Source organism: Ranitomeya variabilis, chromosome 1, assembly GCF_051348905.1.
Source record: "Ranitomeya variabilis isolate aRanVar5 chromosome 1, aRanVar5.hap1, whole genome shotgun sequence".
NCBI classification, from domain to species: domain Eukaryota; kingdom Metazoa; phylum Chordata; class Amphibia; order Anura; family Dendrobatidae; genus Ranitomeya; species Ranitomeya variabilis.
The window spans coordinates 84,623,189-84,641,912 of NC_135232.1; the positions used below are offsets into that span (position 1 = coordinate 84,623,189).

The following is an 18,724-nucleotide window of genomic DNA, read 5'->3' on the forward strand; positions in this document are numbered from 1 at the left end:
GTATTCAGCTGTATTTGCATCTTTCATACACAAATACAGTTGAGCACTTTCGTGCCAGGACAGGAACAGAGCAGCGCTCATCTGCCCCTGCCCCGACGCGCAGCAGCGTGATGAGGTCATGTGACCTCATCACACTGCTGTCAGTCTCGCAGTGCAGAAGTGGCGAGGACACGGCAGGAGACGGTAAGCGCTCCAGGACGATTAAGTATACTACTATAAAGGAGTTGGTGTTAGTGTTGTTATTTTAACTACGATTTCACATTATGGGGCAATGGAAGGGGGGATTTTGAAGTATGCAGAGAGGCAATGTGGAAGATATTTTGGAGAGTAATAATGTGTGGGAGACATTACGGATAGGAGCAGTGTGTTGAGGGGGACATTACAGAGATGGGCAGCATGTGGAAGATATAACGGAGAGGAACAGCATGTGGGGGATATTTTTGCAGGTAGCATAGTGAGGTGCAATTGTTTATTCAGGGACATAGCATGGTAGATATTTTTATTTATGGGGCAGTACAATGATACTTTTATTTTTAAGGGTGTCGTGTAGGGCAGTGCTGCTGAAGGGTGGAAAGGAGAGAACCCTGTAGAGATGAGCTCTGGGCGTGGAATCTTATCATGGTGTCTGTACTAAGACAAAAGGGTTGGAAACAAAAGAGATGGGAAAGACTTCAATCAGAGAAGATCTCAGTTATTTAAAAAAAAAAAAAGTACCTGGATGTAAAGGGTTATTTTTTATAAGGATTATGTCTCATCAATGTTGTGGTTCCTGTATGGTCTGCAGTCTGATAATGACTAGTAGCAACAACTCCCAGTATCTCCGTACCATTGTGTTAAAGGCCTACTGGGAGTTGCAGGTTCACATGACAGTACCAATCCATAATGGCTTCATGATAAAAATCGATAAATCCTCAAAACTTAGGTTTTGAGATTATGAGGTGGATTTGGTTGAGATTAAAATCAATGTAAGCTTGGGTGTTTTCACACAGATTTTTTGGGGGGAGCAGAAACTCACTAAATCCGTCTCAAATACGCAACACTTGGTTCTAATTATGTATTATTGTACTGATGATGGTTCTGGTGATGTATTCATTTAAGTACCCCTTTAAATTATTTTGCAGCACTTCGGATTGGTTCAGTATGACAATGTGCTCCTTGGACCAAAAAGTGTTGTGCACCCCTATTGAGATACCATCGATATTAATAAAAGTTGTATTTGAATTACAGAACTCAAAACAGCTCCAACACAATGAAAATTCGGGAAAGCCAGTGAATTCAAATTTCAAACAATCTGCTCCTCTCCAATAACAACCCATAAATGGTTGTCAACCAGTTTTACCAGAAAAACAAGGCTCCAAACTAAAAGAAAAAGGTACCAGTGACTCCTAATCGTACCTTACAGATTCTCTCCTGTTCCATTCTAACGCTGCGATAATCCCACATTTATCTTTTTGCTCATTCTGTTCCAGCCAGACAAATATGTGATATCTGCAGCCAATCACTGGCCACAGAGTTGATAAGTTGGTCACCCCTGCAATCAGGGATTTGTAGAAGTAACATTTTTGTACAGGCCAAACAAGAATAGTATAGGAGACCAATAGGGGAGCTTGGTAGCTTTGGAAAAGCACCTGTAAAGTAAGTTTATAAGCCACTGGTACCCATTCTATATAGTATGGAGCCTTGTATTTTGGGAAAACCGGTTATAAAAAAAATTATGGGAAGTCATCAATCTTCTTTCACAGAGAATGGAGGATGTTTCAGCGCTGGAGTGTTGCTTCTGATGTAGAGTCCCTGCCCTAGGTCTTCTACTCACCCTCTTGACCATTTTTCGGCACGACTCCGGCAGTCAGAAGTTACATCAACAAACTCTCAGTCTAAGGCCGGCGTCACACTTGGCGTAAGACAATACGCCACGTATTATACGTCCGTACTACGGCCGTAATACGGAGAAATGTTCCCAAAATAGTGATCCGTAGTCAGGGTGTTTCAGCGTATTTTGCGCATGGCATCCTCCGTATGTAATCCGTATGGCATCCGTACTGCGAGATTTTCGCGCAGGCTTGCAAAACCGACATCTAATGGATTTATGTGCTCAAATGTTCGGGAAAACATATATACAGTATATATATATATATTGTGACACATATATATATATTCTGTATTTAGATTTCAATCAGCGCGATATCTGTGAACAGCCGGTAATTCAATTGCCGGCTTTTCATTTCTCCTGCACAAACCCGACAGGATATGAGACATGGTTTACATACAGTAAACCATCTCATATCCCCCTTTTTTTTGCATATTCCACACTACTAATGTTAGTAGTGTGTATGTGCAAAATTTCAGCGCTGTAGCTGCTAAAATAAAGGGTTAAATGGCGGAAAAAATTGGCGTGAGGCGCCCTCTGGTGGATGTTCTCATGAACTGCAGCCTGGGAACTTTTTCCCACGCTCCAGGTCATATGAGGACATCCACCAGAGGGCGCCTCACCGCGAATGAATGAAATGTAAGTCAATGACCTACATTTCATTCATTCGCAGGGGAATTACAAGCACGGAGCACAGCTGCATTATAGCAGGGCTCCTGCCTGTAATATTAGTTAACCCCTTCAGATGGATTACATCGTTGGACCTGACAGTACATCAGAAGGTATGTATCTTGTGCGTTTATTATGTTGCCAAGCGAGGGACTGCAAATGGATTTGAGAGAACAATAAATTATTACAACAACCGCTGTGTTTATTTCATTAAAATACTTTTCAATCATGTGTGTGTGTGTTTTTTAACCCTTTCCTACAATTGGATTAATAATGGATAGGTGTCATAATTGACGCCTCTCCATCATTAATCTGGCTTAATGTCACCTTCCAATAGCAAGGTGGCATTAACCCTTCATTACCCCATATCCCACCGCTACAGGGAGTGGGAAGAGAGTGGCCAAGTGCCAGAATAGGCGCATCTTCCAGATGTGCCTTTTCTGGGGTGGCTGGGGGCAGATGTTTTTAGCCACGGGGGGGCCAATATCCATGGACCCTCTCCTGGCTATTAATATCTGCCCTCAGTCACTGGCTTTACCGCTCTGGCGGAGAAAATTGCGCGGGAGCCCACGCCAATTTTTTCCGCCATTTAACCCTTTATTTTAGCAGCTACAGCGCTGAAATTTTGCACATACACACTACTAACATTAGTAGTGTGGAATATGCAAAAAAAAGGGGGATATGAGATGGTTTACTGTATGTAAACCATGTCTCATATCCTGTCGGGTTTGTGCAGGAGAAATGAAAAGCCGGCAATTGAATTACCGACTTTTCACTAACACCGCTGCGTATTTCTCGCAAGTCACACTGCTGGTCCGTGTGGAATCCGTATTTTTCTCGCCCCCATAGACTTTCATTGGCGATTTTTTTGCGCAGTACGCTGACAAACGCAGCATGCTGCGATTTTGTACGGCCGTAGAAAGCCGTATAATACTGAACCGTAATATACGGCTAATAGGAGCAGCCCCATTGAGAATAATTGTGCCGTATGTTATGCGAGTTTTACGGACGTAGTTTCTGCGCTCTTACGTCCGTAAAACTCGCCAGTGTGACGCCGGCCTAAGTCTATGAGAGCCAGAACAAGGCTCTCATAGACTTGTATTGAGTTGTGACTTCCAGGTTGCTCCATGAAACAATGGAGTGCAAACCAGCAGGTGACGAACTGCCGGAGATCAGGGAGAGTGGCAGTGATAAAAAGGTGGAGACGGGGGAAGGTAAATATGAGTATGGTCAGGGACCTCAGATTAGAAGCACCACTCCAGCGGTAACATTTTAAAAAAAAAAAGCTGGAGTGGTGATATAAGAGTCTACTTTTTGACAGTCAGAACAGGACTTCCTAGATCAAGGCCAGTTTATTTTAGACAGCTCAACAACAGAAGACAGCCGAAAGGCAAACCACCGATACTCACAACGCCCGGTGCCAGGAACACAGTCACATTACTGTACTTTGACAGATCGGCCTACAAAATGCACAATAAATTAACTGTGATTATATGGTCATGATGAACCTTGGCAAGCCACGTAAAACACATGGCAAGTAAATTTACTTACTGCCCAAAAGTCCTGCTTAAGGAAAATTGCCTGTTCCCGAGAAATCCCTCTCCGATATGCCACAACTTTTGCCCAATTTAACAAGATGGGATTTAACTCATAGCCGGTACTGTGAAATCCCATAGACGCGGTGGCGAAAACCTAACAAAAAACACACGGTCTGAATTGTCTTCAAAAGCAAATGCAATGTAGATGATTTGGTGAAATATGTAGGACCAATCTGATATTGAGGACCTATGACCTTGGGAAACATGAATCAATCTGGAAAGACTTAAGTGTCCACTGAATACAGGATGCCCACAATGACATCTATAAGAGGAGACAGGCTGTTTTACCACCCACGCACATCAGGATTGTCTACAAAAAACAGTTTTTGATCCAATAAAGTCGTTCCTTAAAGGGACTGTCTGAAACTAACACTGAATTTCATACTATAGGTCTGTCTATTTAATGTAATAATCTAACCAATTTTCTAATGTAATTCCATTAAAAATTCCCTCTTTATTCTACCTTCCTAACTTTTTTTTTTCTCCTTACTTCCGATGATGATTTTTTGAGTCTCCCAGCATGCACTGGGCATTGTCAAACGGCTCGTCATCAGGGGGCTGCTTTAACTCCCATGTCTTCCTTTTCCTCCCTGAAACAAAGGGTCGTCGGGCGGGAAGCAGCACTGCAGTCACTTCCCACAGCTTCAGTCACCACCATTCCTTGATGACGTCCAATTTCACTTCATAGTTTTGACCCACCCCTTTAATTATTTCTTCTGTTTTAGATTTACTTCTAGTTCTGGCTTGAAGTCTACCTACACTTTAATATTTTTTTTATAGGTCGTAGGTACTGAAATGTCTTGTGGATCGGTGGGTTTTCGAATCCCGAGAGCACATAGTTAAAACTGTACACAACTCTGTATGCACTCTTGCAGGAGTGCATGTGCCCGATGTGCAGCAAGCTTCTCAACAGCCTTTTTAGCAATCTGAGGGGGGACTCAGGACCCAGATACACATCAATCTGCAGGAGGGTTCAGTACGTACAACATATACAGGGTGGGCCATTTATATGGATACACCTGGGTGGGCCATTTATAAAGTTGGATCCAAAATGGCCAACTTCAAAATGGCCACCATGGTCGCCACCCATCTTGAAAAGTTTTCCCCCTCCCATATACTAATGTGCCACAAACAGGAAGTTGATATCACCAACCATTCCCATTTTATTTAGGTGTATCCATATACATGGCCCACCCTGTATATTAAGAAGAATGTTAAAACGCGTAGTACATATTTATTCCCTTAAAGAGGTTTTCTGCTAGTAATTTAACTCCCTTTCATATATCCTAACTCTTCCTAATAATGAGTTTTATAAACAACAGTATGCATTATCTGGAATAATTTTTACGTCTGGCTATTTAGAGCTGAAGTATTGGACTGGCAGGCAACATTCAACAGAACTTCACTATTTATATTTTTAGGGATAAGTGACTGTAATGTCATGAAAAATGGCCAGTTTTAGAGGGAATATGTCACCCCCCCAGGATGTATATAACCTATTAATATGGGCATACAGGCAATAGAAATGTTAAACTAGTCCTACCTGAATGCCTCACATTTGCGGTCTAGAGAAATCTTATTTTATTTCTGTATGCTTATGATTTCTTTCAGGCTCTGGTAGGAAGTGGAGAGAGCACCTTATTGTTGCACAAGTCAAAGGTCATAGAAGGGAGGAACAGGTACGGATTGTGGAGGGAGTGTAGGGCAAAGGCATGGGATTCCGGTTCCACAACTGCACGTCAATGAAGAAAGGAGCCAGAGATTTCTTAGAGGCAACGTACGTCTGCAAGAAATCATCAGCATACAGAAATAAAATAAGACTTCTCAACAAGACCACAAATATGGAGGAATAAAAAGTAGGACTATTGAAACCATATAGTGTTAGCCTCCTGAGGAAGACCACGCGAAACGCGCGTTGGGGCTGCTGGCGTGGTATTTCACATTTCAGGGGTAATATGGTTAAGTGCGTAATATGCTTTTTTGCTTAATACATTTGCTTTGAATGTACATATGGTCTAACACAGAGTAGCTCAACATTTCAGACCTCACTCAGTATGCACTGATTATTGTTGCGTAGAAATTGGTTATGGATCCTATCAATGATCAGTATTCAGCATTTACGTTTGAAATCTATTATCACAGAATCACTAGCACTTTATAGTAATTGAGTTATGTAGACGCCTCCCACATCTATATTAATATGTGGAGTACATGCCACTAACACCCGATTCCCCGTTGTAATCGCTATTGACTTTGTTCTCGGTTGTTGATGGATTGATGTGTATGCCTTCTTGTTATTATGATTTAATAAAATAACTTCTGATACTTATTGGTGGACTATTGACTCCATGTTTTCAGTAATAAATACAGGTAGTACTAGTTTAACATTTCTATCGCCTATATGCCCATAGTAATAAGTTATATACGTCCCAGGGGGGAGTGACTGAGGGAGAGAGATTCCCTTTAACAACTTGAGGAAAAGCTACTGAAATAAGTTTACATTTTCAAAATGTAAAAAAAAAAATCCTTAGAGTATCACCAAAAACTGACAAAATATCAAATGTTTTAACACTAATTGCTGCGAGGAAATTCAGCAATGCATAGCAAATTGGATGGATAGAGTCAAAGCAATGGTTGATATAGAAGAACATTCTGATACAATTACTCCTTCATGCACCAAAATCAATGGTCCTTAGTGACCCATCAACAGAACGTGTTGGTGAACATCTGGCCAATATAACGTCCACCAGACAGAACACTAAAGCCCGTTTTTTGGTTCCTCCTTCGGTGAGAGACAAAAGTCAAGAGTTTTCTATCACTGCCAGCACACGTGGCCCATTGGAAGGAAACCACTGCTTGTTGTCTTCTTGAGATGTCCACATAGAAGACAGACAGTAAAAACTACCAACAAGATGCTTACCATTCTGGTCACTGAGAATACTAAGAAAAGGATTATGAATCAGGATCATATATTATCTCTTTACCTGCAGCTAGAAAAGTTATGTTGTATAGTTACATCTACTTTACCAGTCTTCCATCTCCTGATCCAAGGTCAACCAGTCTTCCTTTCCGCCCTTGTAATAGTTTTACCACATTAGCAGTTTGATTCTTGCCAGAAGGTAAGTATGGAACCTGTATAAGATAAATAAGAGGGATTGAGCTTCAATACCATATACAGCCCATGGACAAAAATGGAACCATGCAACTGCGTGCTAATTTCAATTAATGCCTTGAATACCGGAATAATTTATTGATTTTTCCTCTTTGTATTCTAGTGGTCATAACTTTAATATTTTCAACTGTATGAAGCTTTCTTTTAATTTCGAGGAGCTAATCACTATGAAGATCTCATTCTGTTGTACAATACAATGAAAACATTTTCCCACAAAGAAAAGTACATTTTTAATCAATAGATCTTTGAATAGTAATTACTTCCACAATTGGATGTGTTATGAAATGTTCCTGTGCTGAGATAATCTTATCAATGTGCCCCTGCTGTGTGCTGTGTAATGGCCGCGTCTGACCGTACAAGAACATGGTCTGATCATATCACAGCTCCTGGGCAGGGGAGGATGCAAAAGAAAAGATACAGACAGGACAGCATGGGATCACAAAATGATTCTGTGAGGTAAACCTTGTTTTTAACTTCATAGACATTTTCCTTTTTTTTCATTTTCATTTTTTTCCCGCCACTTCTTCCAAGTGCTCTATTATCCCACTGCTCTGCCACCAATATGTCATGAATTACAGGGGGGGGATCTATTTGTTTATCCCACCGCTGCCATCAATATGTCATGAAATGGGGGTGTTTGGTTGCCCCAGTTCTTTCTTCAGGGATTTATTTATATCCCACTTCCCAGTTCTGGTTTGGAACTTGCAGCTTTCTGGAACCCCCCTTACCCTCAGGTCAGTCATGGAACTGCACCTAGAATAGTCGTCAGAAAGGCTGCCCGGTCGTGTACTGGCTATTGGGCACGCTGCAGTGAGAGTGAACTACCTATTCCCCGTCGCAGCCGGGCAATACTCTTATAAACCCCCTTTCCGTCACTGCCAGCTATACTCAACAAGCTCAGTACGCTCTGCTGACACCAGCTCCTATTCCTATGATTGATAGCGGGTCAGGAGCCAACCCAATCAGTAGCGTAATTTACTTCAGAGGACATTGGAGGTACGTTTTAGAGCAAGGAAAATGAAGCTAGTAAATAGAACTTTTACTCTAAAAAGAAATAAGCAGTGTTAGCAAAAGGCATAAAAAAAACGATATTACAAGATGAGACAATTATAGTATGTACAGAACAATTACAAAATAAAAGGGATTAAAGATGAAAAAGCACTTACAGTAATTTCAGATCATGGCAATCAATGTGGTGGGGGGAGGAGTGACATCAAAATGCATCAGAGCAGCTTGCAGAGCTGCTGTTAGCTCTTTTTCTGGGCAAAGACTCTTCCTCCTAACTCAGATCCTAAATGTATATGCTTGGCTTGATGACCTCACTGAGTGGGCTGCGCCCTGGAATGCCCTCCCCTTCAAAAAGTTATGTCAAATCTTCTATTACTCTTATCTCTTGGGGAGAAGCTCGTGGAAGGACGATGAACGTATTATATGACTTCTCACAAAATTAGCTTACATATAAGTCTAAACATGGCTTGGCTATGTGACTCAGGTAAGTAGTAATGAGTTTCTCAGATTCTGCCTGGCGCTGAGCTTAAAAAAGCACTGCGTGATGGCCCAGCCGATGCAGAGGCCAAAAATGTATGTGTCCTGCCTTCCAGACCTAATCTGCGCGATTATATGCTTGTTTAAGAGAACAAAGGGAATTTTTCTTATGGTTTTATTTTTAATAGGTCATTTTGAACTCATGTTTGTTTGTTTTTTTCATATTTAAACCAACAACAACAAAAAAATTAACTGAAACGTCTAAGCGCTTGTGCTATACATAGCAGGGCATAACCACTGCTTTGTATAGCGACAATCATGATCTCCTTTGAACACAAGCTACAGGATGGCTTTCAGAGGAGGATCGTAATGACATGCACAGGGGTCTTCAGCAGACCCTCAGCTGTCACGACAACCCATCGGCAATCTGCGATCACGTCACTAGCGCGACAAGTGGAGTGCAGAACGATACCCACCCCACTGGTGAGTGTCAAATGCCATGGTGAAAGATTGACAGTGAGATTTAACATGTTAACAGCCACAGGTGGTGCTCCATGTAACCCACGGACTGTTAGAGGCACACGACTGCTGATTAAATTAGCCGCCATGTGCACACATAGGCCACATGAAAGTTGGGGAGCCAGCAAATGACATACCAGTACCTCATTTGTTAATAAGGGGTTATATATGCAGAGTAGTGTTTTACCTCACAGAAACCAGACGATGCAATCCCAAGCTGTCCTGTCTGTATACCGTATTTTTCAGACTAGAAGGATATGTTTCCACGTTCAAGATTGCATCAGGATTTGACGCAGGTAAAATCTGCACCTGAGGTCACTGGCAGGTTACCTGCGTTTTTCATGCGTTTTTTGAGGCGTTTTTCATGCGTTTGACGCATTTTTTTCATGTGGATTTGTGTGTGTTTTTGTAAGCTCAATAAAGATATACCCAAAAAAAAAAAAAAGGGTGATGTCATTTCTTGTCCAACCTCTTCATTTACATACTCCATTGAAGAATAATGTTTACACACACAGATAGATGATAGGTAACAGATAGACCGATAGATAGATAGATAATGGATAGATCTATCGTATCTATTATCTATTGTATCTATTATCTATCTATAAATATATCTATCGAGAGATATATCTATAGATAGCTAGATAAATATATCTATAGATAATAGATAGATACGATAGATAATACCAAGCCCTGTTTAGTATATCTATAAATATATCTATAGATTATCCATCTATCTATATAATCCTCTAAGGGTCACTTCCGTCTGTTTGTCTGTCTGTCTTTCTGTATGTAACGAAAATTCCGAGTCGCTGATTGGCCCCTCCCTACTCCCCATCCCAGACCAACTTTTTTACTATTGATGCTGGCTATGCAGCATCAATAGTAAAAAGATATAATGGTAAAAGTAATAAAAAAAAATAAATAAAAAAAAATCATGCAATTCTGACCGCATGAGGAGCGGGACAGCTTCGGTGGACGACGGAAGGTGAGTATATAAGTATTTTTTATTTTCATTCTTCTGAAAAGACGCGCCGCATGTCCGTTTACGCGGGTCTGCCGCCTGCGTGTTTTACCGCATAGTGGAGACGGGATTTCATGAAATGCCCCCCACTATGCTGTAACATCTGGACGCTGCGCGTTTGACGCTGTGGCTCTACGCAGCGTCAAACACGCAGCGTTTCCTGAACGTGGAAACATACCCGAAGGATTGCATCAGGATTTGACGCAGGTAAAATCTGCACCAAATCTGCACCTGAGGTCACTGGCAGGTCACCTGCATTTTTCATGCGTTTTTTTTTCATGCGGATTTGTGTGTGTTTTTGTAAGCTCTTTAAAGATATACAAAAAAAAAAAAAGGGGTGATGTTATTTCTTGTCCAAGCTCTTCATTTACATACTCAATTGAAGAATGTTTACACACACAGACAGATAGATGAAAGATAGATATATTTATAGATACGATAGATACATTCTATCGATAGATATATCTATAGATAGCTAGATAGATATATCGATCGATAGATAATAGATAGATAAATAGATGATAGATAGATATACTAAACATCGGGCTTGGTATTATCTATGTATCTATAAATATATCTATAGATAGATGATTATATAGATAGATGGATAATCTAAGGGGTACTTCTGTCTGTTTGTCTGTCTGTATCGAAAATCCCGCGTCGCTGATTGCTCGTGGCCTGCCAGCCGCGACCAATCAGCGACAGGCTTAGTCTGGCCGCGAATTGGCCCCTCCCTACTCTCCTCCAGTCAGTGCCCCCTCCCTACTCCCCAAACGTCAGCGCCAGTGTGTCGCCCCATCCCGGACCAACTTTTTACTATTGATGCTGGATATGCTGCATCAATAGTAAAAAGATATAATGTTAAAAATAATAAAAAAAATAAAAAATCATGCTATTCTGACCTTCCGTCGCCTCCGCAGCTTTCCTGCTCCTCCCGATACTATCGGCAGCTTCCGTTCGCAGAGATGCATTGAGAAATTACCCAGATGACTTAGCAGTCCCGCGAGACCGGTAAGTCATCTGGGTAATTTAGCAATGCATCTCTGGGAACGGAAGCTGCCGGCCGCATCGCGAGGAGTGGGACAGCTTCGGTGGACGACGGAAGGTGAGTATATAACTATTTTTTATAGAATAAAAGACAAAAGAAGTGGCACTCACCCGATGATGCTGTACAAAAAATGTCCTTTATTCAGAGCATACGCTCACAGACATGTGGTGGAGAGGCGGCTTGGTAAGGAGAGGAGTGCAAAGGGAGGCAAGAGGACGACGGCCGTTTCGCGCCTGCGTGCTTCCACGGGTCCAGGTGCGTGAATTAGAAACATCACATCCTATATAGGAACTAGACATCATGATGTGAACAGGTGACACCATTAAAAACACATTTGGATGCATGCACCAAATTTCACTGATCTGCACAATAAAAAATTCATTTATGATATACATATAAAGAATACAAAGAATCTTAATTTTTTTACATTTTTAAAGAAAGATGGACATATCCAATTTGTCGTTCAATCCAGTAGCGCCCTGCGCATTCGTTTCAATAATCCACCTTGCCTCGCATTGCAAAAGCTTTTTTCCGCGATCACCCCCATTTGGAGGATTATTTACGATTTCTAAGCCCGCAAACCGCAATATATTTGGATCAGCACGATGCATATCGCGTATGTGTTTAATAAAGCGAGGGCAACCTTTCCCAGAGGAGACCGAATTATAGTGCTCCCTGAACCTATGAAACAAAGGGCGAATGGTCTTGCCAATATAAAAGAAATGGCATGGGCATACAATTATATAAACCACATATCGTGATTTACATGTTATCAATTGATGGACTGTGTGACAAATGGAACCAATACGAATGGGATTATCTATCAATCTAAACTGACAATAGCTACAGTTTCCACATTTGTGGTTGCCTGTAGGTTGCAGTTTTCTCAACCAATTGGGATTTTCATTAGATGACAGGCGATTTTTAACAAGAAGATCCCCCAAGTTTTTTGTGCGCTTATAAGCAAAAATCGGATGGCTCATTGTTAGAGATGAAAGCTCCCTATCAGATTGTAATATGTGCCAATTTTTTTGTATAGCCGCATAAATTACTTTATTCATTGGGCTATGCGTGAACGTAAATACAAATTTATCATTGGCATCAGTATTAGGAGCATTTTTAGCTTTTTTACGGCTTTTAAGTAAATCTTCCTGTGTTAATTTTCTAACTCTATTTTCAGCTGTAGCTAAAATTTTTGGGGGATAATTCCTTTTCAAAAAACTGGTTTTAAGTTCAGTTATATGTGGTTTATATAATTGTATGCCCATGCCATTTCTTTTATATTGGCAAGACCATTCGCCCTTTGTTTCATAGGTTCAGGGAGCACTATAATTCGGTCTCCTCTGGGAAAGGTTGCCCTCGCTTTATTAAACACATACGCGATATGCATCGTGCTGATCCAAATATATTGCGGTTTGCGGGCTTAGAAATCGTAAATAATCCTCCAAATGGGGGTGATCGCGGAAAAAAGCTTTTGCAATGCGAGGCAAGGTGGATTATTGAAACGAATGCGCAGGGCGCTACTGGATTGAACGACAAATTGGATATGTCCATCTTTCTTTAAAAATGTAAAAAAATTAAGATTCTTTGTATTCTTTATATGTATATCATAAATGAATTTTTTATTGTGCAGATTAGTGAAATTTGGTGCATGCATCCAAATGTGTTTTTAATGGTGTCACCTGTTCACATCATGATGTCTAGTTCCTATATAGGATGTGATGTTTCTAATTCACGCACCTGGACCCGTGGAAGCGCGCAGGCGTGAAACGGCCGTCGTCCTCTTGCCTCCCTTTGCACTCCTCTCCTTACCAAGCCGCCTCTCCACCACATGTCTGTGAGCGTATGCTCTGAATAAAGGACATTTTTTGTACAGCATCATCGGGTGAGTGCCACTTCTTTTGTCTTTTATTCTATGGATTTACATTGCTGCTCATGTTGAGCACCACCCTAATGCTATTGCTTACTGCATGCCGCAGTGGATCTTGATCGGGTCACACATGTCCACATACCTAGTGGTGATAATCTGAAACTCAGATATATCTCAGCTGTGAATTTAATACCTAGTGCCATTCCTTTTCTATTTCTATATATATTGTTCGGACTTATTTTCTGAATTGAGCACAGGTGTTGTATCAGTAGTTTAAAATGGACATCAATCAAGAAGATAATATGGACTCGGACCCAGGCATTGCATTGGAGGATGGTCTACAGGCTGGTAGAGAGGGTGCAGGGGAGTTCTTTATGGATTGCAACCATAAAGATGAGCTAACGCTGATAAGCACAAAAACACTGGAATCTAAAATATACTCTCTGGCTGAGAGAGAAATTAGATTATATTGGACTATTCAATCCCTGAAATCATATACTGAATGTGGACGTGTCCCAAGAGGATTGCGCGTTTATAAAGAAATATCACAATTCAGTGGCGATGCATCATTTCAAAAGGCTTGGGAAGAAATTCACTTGCAATGCTCCCGGAGCCTTCTGGCATTAGTAATTATGCAGAATGAAAAGGAATATGCTGTTTTGTGTGAGCAATTGGATGGCGCTAAACAAGAACTGAGTTCACGCATTATGGAAGCTCAATATAAGGCATTTTTAAAAAAATTGAATAAAAAATTGGTTTTAATACAGATTGAAACGAAACAAAAGAAAAAAGACAAGTTTTTGAGAGACAAAAATGATTTTGCCACGGGGCAGATTTTTTCCTGGAATAAATCTGGCAACAAGAGGAGAAATTTTCAGAGAAATCAATCTTTTAAAAAATTTAATAAACGCAAAATGCAAAGAGATGGATGGGTAACCGACTCTGACTCCAGTGGGGTCGAAGAGATTCCGGATAATAAAGGAGCTACAGCTGCCTCCTCTCAGGAGGATATCCCTTTAGGAAAAAGATTCGACGAGGCGGACGAAAAAAGAAACCCACAAAAGAAACGAAAGCAAGTCTCCTGGAGGAAGTAACAACTGATAATAATGAATTGCAAATAATAAATCTTTCTAAAAGAATTCTTACTCAAGATCAAAAATATGTATTATCGCTTGGCTTAAATTTCTGTGTCCCCGAAAAGTTTAATTTTACGGACTTTAAGGTGGACTTGTTTAAAGCCACAAGAAAACTGCATCTAAAAAATTTTTTTTCGGGCATTAAAGAGAAAAAAACTTCTAGTAATACCTCCACGGAAAGTCCCGCCCTTATTGGGAATTTAGGCTTTATGGCTTTTCCGCCCAGTGATTTGAATGACATTGAAGATGCGTGGCTTCTTGCTGGCTTGAATGAGTCGACCTCACGAGATTTAAAGACTACTACAGAAATTAGTCCTACTATAGAACCCTTCAAAGGAGGCATTAAATCAACGTTCATGCCTCCTATTTCTCCTGGAAATGTCGACTTGTTCCAGGATCTGGTTATAAAGGACGTGGAAGCCATTCTTTATTGTTCCCCTCAGAACAATTTATCTAAAAAGGAGGAGAATGCAATATATGAAATGCAGCAATGGAGTGACACAATCATAAGGAAAGCGGACAAGGGTGGCAATATAGTTATTTTGGATAGAATGTACTATATTGAGGAAGCGATGTCCCAGTTAAATGATGTATGTACTTACACCCCATTGGATTCCAACCCCATTCTGAAATTCAAAGAGAAATTGAGGAAACTCTTAAACAAATTTGTGGTAAAAGGTGTATTATCTAAAAATAAAGCTGAAAAACTGCTTCCAGAACATCCTACTATTCCTAACTGGTACAGTTTGCCAAAAATTCATAAACCCGCTACAAAACCACCCGGAAGACCCATTATAGCCGGTATTGGCTCTTTAACGGAACCCTTGTCCAAATTCCTGGATTGGTTACTCAAGCCCCTACTGCATAAAATTCCCTCCTTTATTAAAGACTCAGGAGATTTTCTACTGGCTTTGCGTACCCTAGAATGGCAACCTACTTTTTCACTTGTCTCGATTGACATTGTCAATCTGTATACACGAATCCCCCACGATAAAGGCATCGAAGCTATATGTACAATCTTACAAAATTGCAACAAAGACCAGGACTTCATTGATTTCATCGCTGAAAGCCTGGACTTTGTTTTATCGCATAATGCATTCAGATTCATCAATAAATGGTTTTTGCAACGCACCGGAACCGCAATGGGGACGCCTGTCGCGTGTGTATTCGCAAATTTGTTTCTTGCAGCATTTGAAGAAAAATATATAACTTCAATTAATAATCCTTTTTTGCGGTTCATTCGTGCTTACCATAGATTCGCTGACGATGTCTTTATTGTGTGGGATAGTTCAGAATTGGACTTTGAGAATTTTGTGTCTTACCTTAATAATAATAATGAAGAGAACATGCAGTTCACTGCCTGCTTTGGTGGATCGTCGCTGGAGTTTTTAGATGTCAAAATTGAAATAGTGGAAGGGAAAATCAACACATGTGTACATAAAAAACCCACAGCGACAAACAGTTTACTGCATTTTAATAGCGCCCACCCTTTCCACACGAAAAACAGCATACCCTATAGCCAGATGGTCAGATATAGGAAAATCACTAATAATGAGGAAGCTTTTGATAAGCAAATAACTGAACTTAAAACCAGTTTTTTGAAAAGGAATTATCCCCCAAAAATTTTAGCTACAGCTGAAAATAGAGTTAGAAAATTAACACAGGAAGATTTACTTAAAAGCCGTAAAAAAGCTAAAAATGCTCCTAATACTGATGCCAATGATAAATTTGTATTTACGTTCACGCATAGCCCAATGAATAAAGTAATTTATGCGGCTATACAAAAAAATTGGCACATATTACAATCTGATAGGGAGCTTTCATCTCTAACAATGAGCCATCCGATTTTTGCTTATAAGCGCACAAAAAACTTGGGGGATCTTCTTGTTAAAAATCGCCTGTCATCTAATGAAAATCCCAATTGGTTGAGAAAACTGCAACCTACAGGCAACCACAAATGTGGAAACTGTAGCTATTGTCAGTTTAGATTGATAGATAATCCCATTCGTATTGGTTCCATTTGTCACACAGTCCATCAATTGATAACATGTAAATCACGATATGTGGTTTATATAATTGTATGCCCATGCCATTTCTTTTATATTGGCAAGACCATTCGCCCTTTGTTTCATAGGTTCAGGGAGCACTATAATTCGGTCTCCTCTGGGAAAGGTTGCCCTCGCTTTATTAAACACATACGCGATATGCATCGTGCTGATCCAAATATATTGCGGTTTGCGGGCTTAGAAATCGTAAATAATCCTCCAAATGGGGGTGATCGCGGAAAAAAGCTTTTGCAATGCGAGGCAAGGTGGATTATTGAAACGAATGCGCAGGGCGCTACTGGATTGAACGACAAATTGGATATGTCCATCTTTCTTTAAAAATGTAAAAAAATTAAGATTCTTTGTATTCTTTATATGTATATCATAAATGAATTTTTTATTGTGCAGATCAGTGAAATTTGGTGCATGCATCCAAATGTGTTTTTAATGGTGTCACCTGTTCACATCATGATGTCTAGTTCCTATATAGGATGTGATGTTTCTAATTCACGCACCTGGACCCGTGGAAGCGCGCAGGCGCGAAACGGCCGTCGTCCTCTTGCCTCCCTTTGCACTCCTCTCCTTACCAAGCCGCCTCTCCACCACGTCTGTGAGCGTATGCTCTGAATAAAGGACATTTTTTGTACAGCATCATCGGGTGAGTGCCACTTCTTTTGTCTTTTATTCTATGGATTTACATTGCTGCTCATGTTGAGCACCACCCTAATGCTATTGCTTACTGCATGCCGCAGTGGATCTTGATCGGGTCACACATGTCCACATACCTAGTGGTGATAATCTGAAACTCAGATATATCTCAGCTGTGAATTTAATACCTAGTGCCATTCCTTTTCTATTTCTATATATAACTATTTTTTATTTTAATTATTTCTTTCACAGGGATTTGGTGCCCACACTGCTGTATACTACGTGTCTGTGCTATATACTACGTGGCTGTGCTATATACAGTCATGGCCAAAAGTATTGACACCCCTGCAATTCTGTCAGATAATACTCAGTTTCTTCCTGAAAATGATTGCAAGCACAAATTCTTCTTTGGTATTATTACCTTCATTTAATTTGTCTTAAATGAAAAAACACAAAAGAGAATGAAGCAAAAAGCAAAACATTGATCGTTTCACACAAAACTCCAAAAATGGGCCGGACAAAAGTATTGGCACCCTCAGCCTAATACTTGGCTGCACAACCTTTAGCCAAAATAACTGCGACCAACCACTTCTGGTAACCATCAATGAGTTTCTTACAATGCTCTGCTGGAATTTTAGACCATTCTTCTTTGGCAAACTGCTCCAGGTCCCTGATATTTGAAGGGTGCCTTCTCCAAACTGCCATTTTTAGATCTCTCCACAGGTGTTCTATGGGATTCAGGTCGGGACTCATTGCTGGCCACCTTAGAAGTCTCCAGTGCTTTCTCTCAAACCATTTTCTAGTGCTTTTTGAAGTGTGTTTTGGGTCATTGTCCTGCTGGAAGACCCATTACCTCTGAAGGAGACGCAGCTTTCTCACACTGGGCCCTACATTATGCTGCAAAATTTGTTGGTAGTTTTCAGACTTCATAATGCCATGCACACGGTCAAGCAGTCCAGTGCCAGAGGTAGCAAAGGAACCCCAAAACATCAGGGAACCTCTGCCATGTTTGACTGTAGGGACCGTGTTCTTTTCTTTGAATGCCTCTTTTGTTTCTCCTGTAAACTCTACGTTGATGCCTTTGCCCAAAAAGCTCTACGTTTGCCTCTTTTGACCAGAGAACATTCTTCCAAAACGTTTTAGGCTTTTTCAGGTAAGTTTTGGCAAACTCCAGCCTGGCTTTTTTATGTCTCGGGGTAAGAAGTGGGGTCTTCCTGGGTCTCCTACCATACAGTCCCTTTTCATTCAGACACCGACGGATAGTACGGGTTGACACTGTTGTACCCTCGGACTGCAGGGCAGCTTGAACTTGTTTGGATGTTAGTCGAGGTTCTTTATCCAACATCCGCACAATCTTGCGTTGAAATCTCTAGTCAACTTTTCTTTTCCGTCCACATCTAGGGAGGTTAGCCACAGTGCCATGGGCTTTAAACTTCTTGATGACACTGTGCACGGTAGACACAGGAACATTCAGGTCTTTGGAGATGGACTTGTAGCCTTGAGATTGCTCATGCTTCCTCACAATTTGGTTTCTCAAGTCCTCAGACAGTTATTTGGTCTTCTTTCTTTCTTTGGTCTTCTTTCTTTTCTCCATGCTCAATGTGGTACACACAAGGACACAGGACAGAGGTTGAGTCAACTTT

General features: G+C 40.7%; 1 protein-coding gene across 3 annotated transcripts in view; it reads right to left on the reverse strand.

The window, feature by feature from the left end:
* The window catches only part of LOC143805932 (ATP synthase subunit C lysine N-methyltransferase-like), a 76,062-nt gene that overhangs the window by 22,666 nt on the left and 34,672 nt on the right, over nucleotides 1-18,724 (reverse strand). The window contains exons 3-5 of one of the 3 annotated variants that reach the window (XM_077285711.1): nucleotides 7,162-7,266; nucleotides 4,088-4,228; nucleotides 3,946-3,996 (exon numbers count right to left, since the gene is read on the reverse strand). In XM_077285711.1, coding sequence (XP_077141826.1) covers nucleotides 3,946-3,996; nucleotides 4,088-4,228; nucleotides 7,162-7,266 — 297 coding nt within the window. The remainder of the gene's footprint in view (nucleotides 1-3,945; nucleotides 3,997-4,087; nucleotides 4,229-7,161; nucleotides 7,267-18,724) is intronic. The other 2 variants (XM_077285703.1, XM_077285694.1) reach the window with 2 other exon arrangements.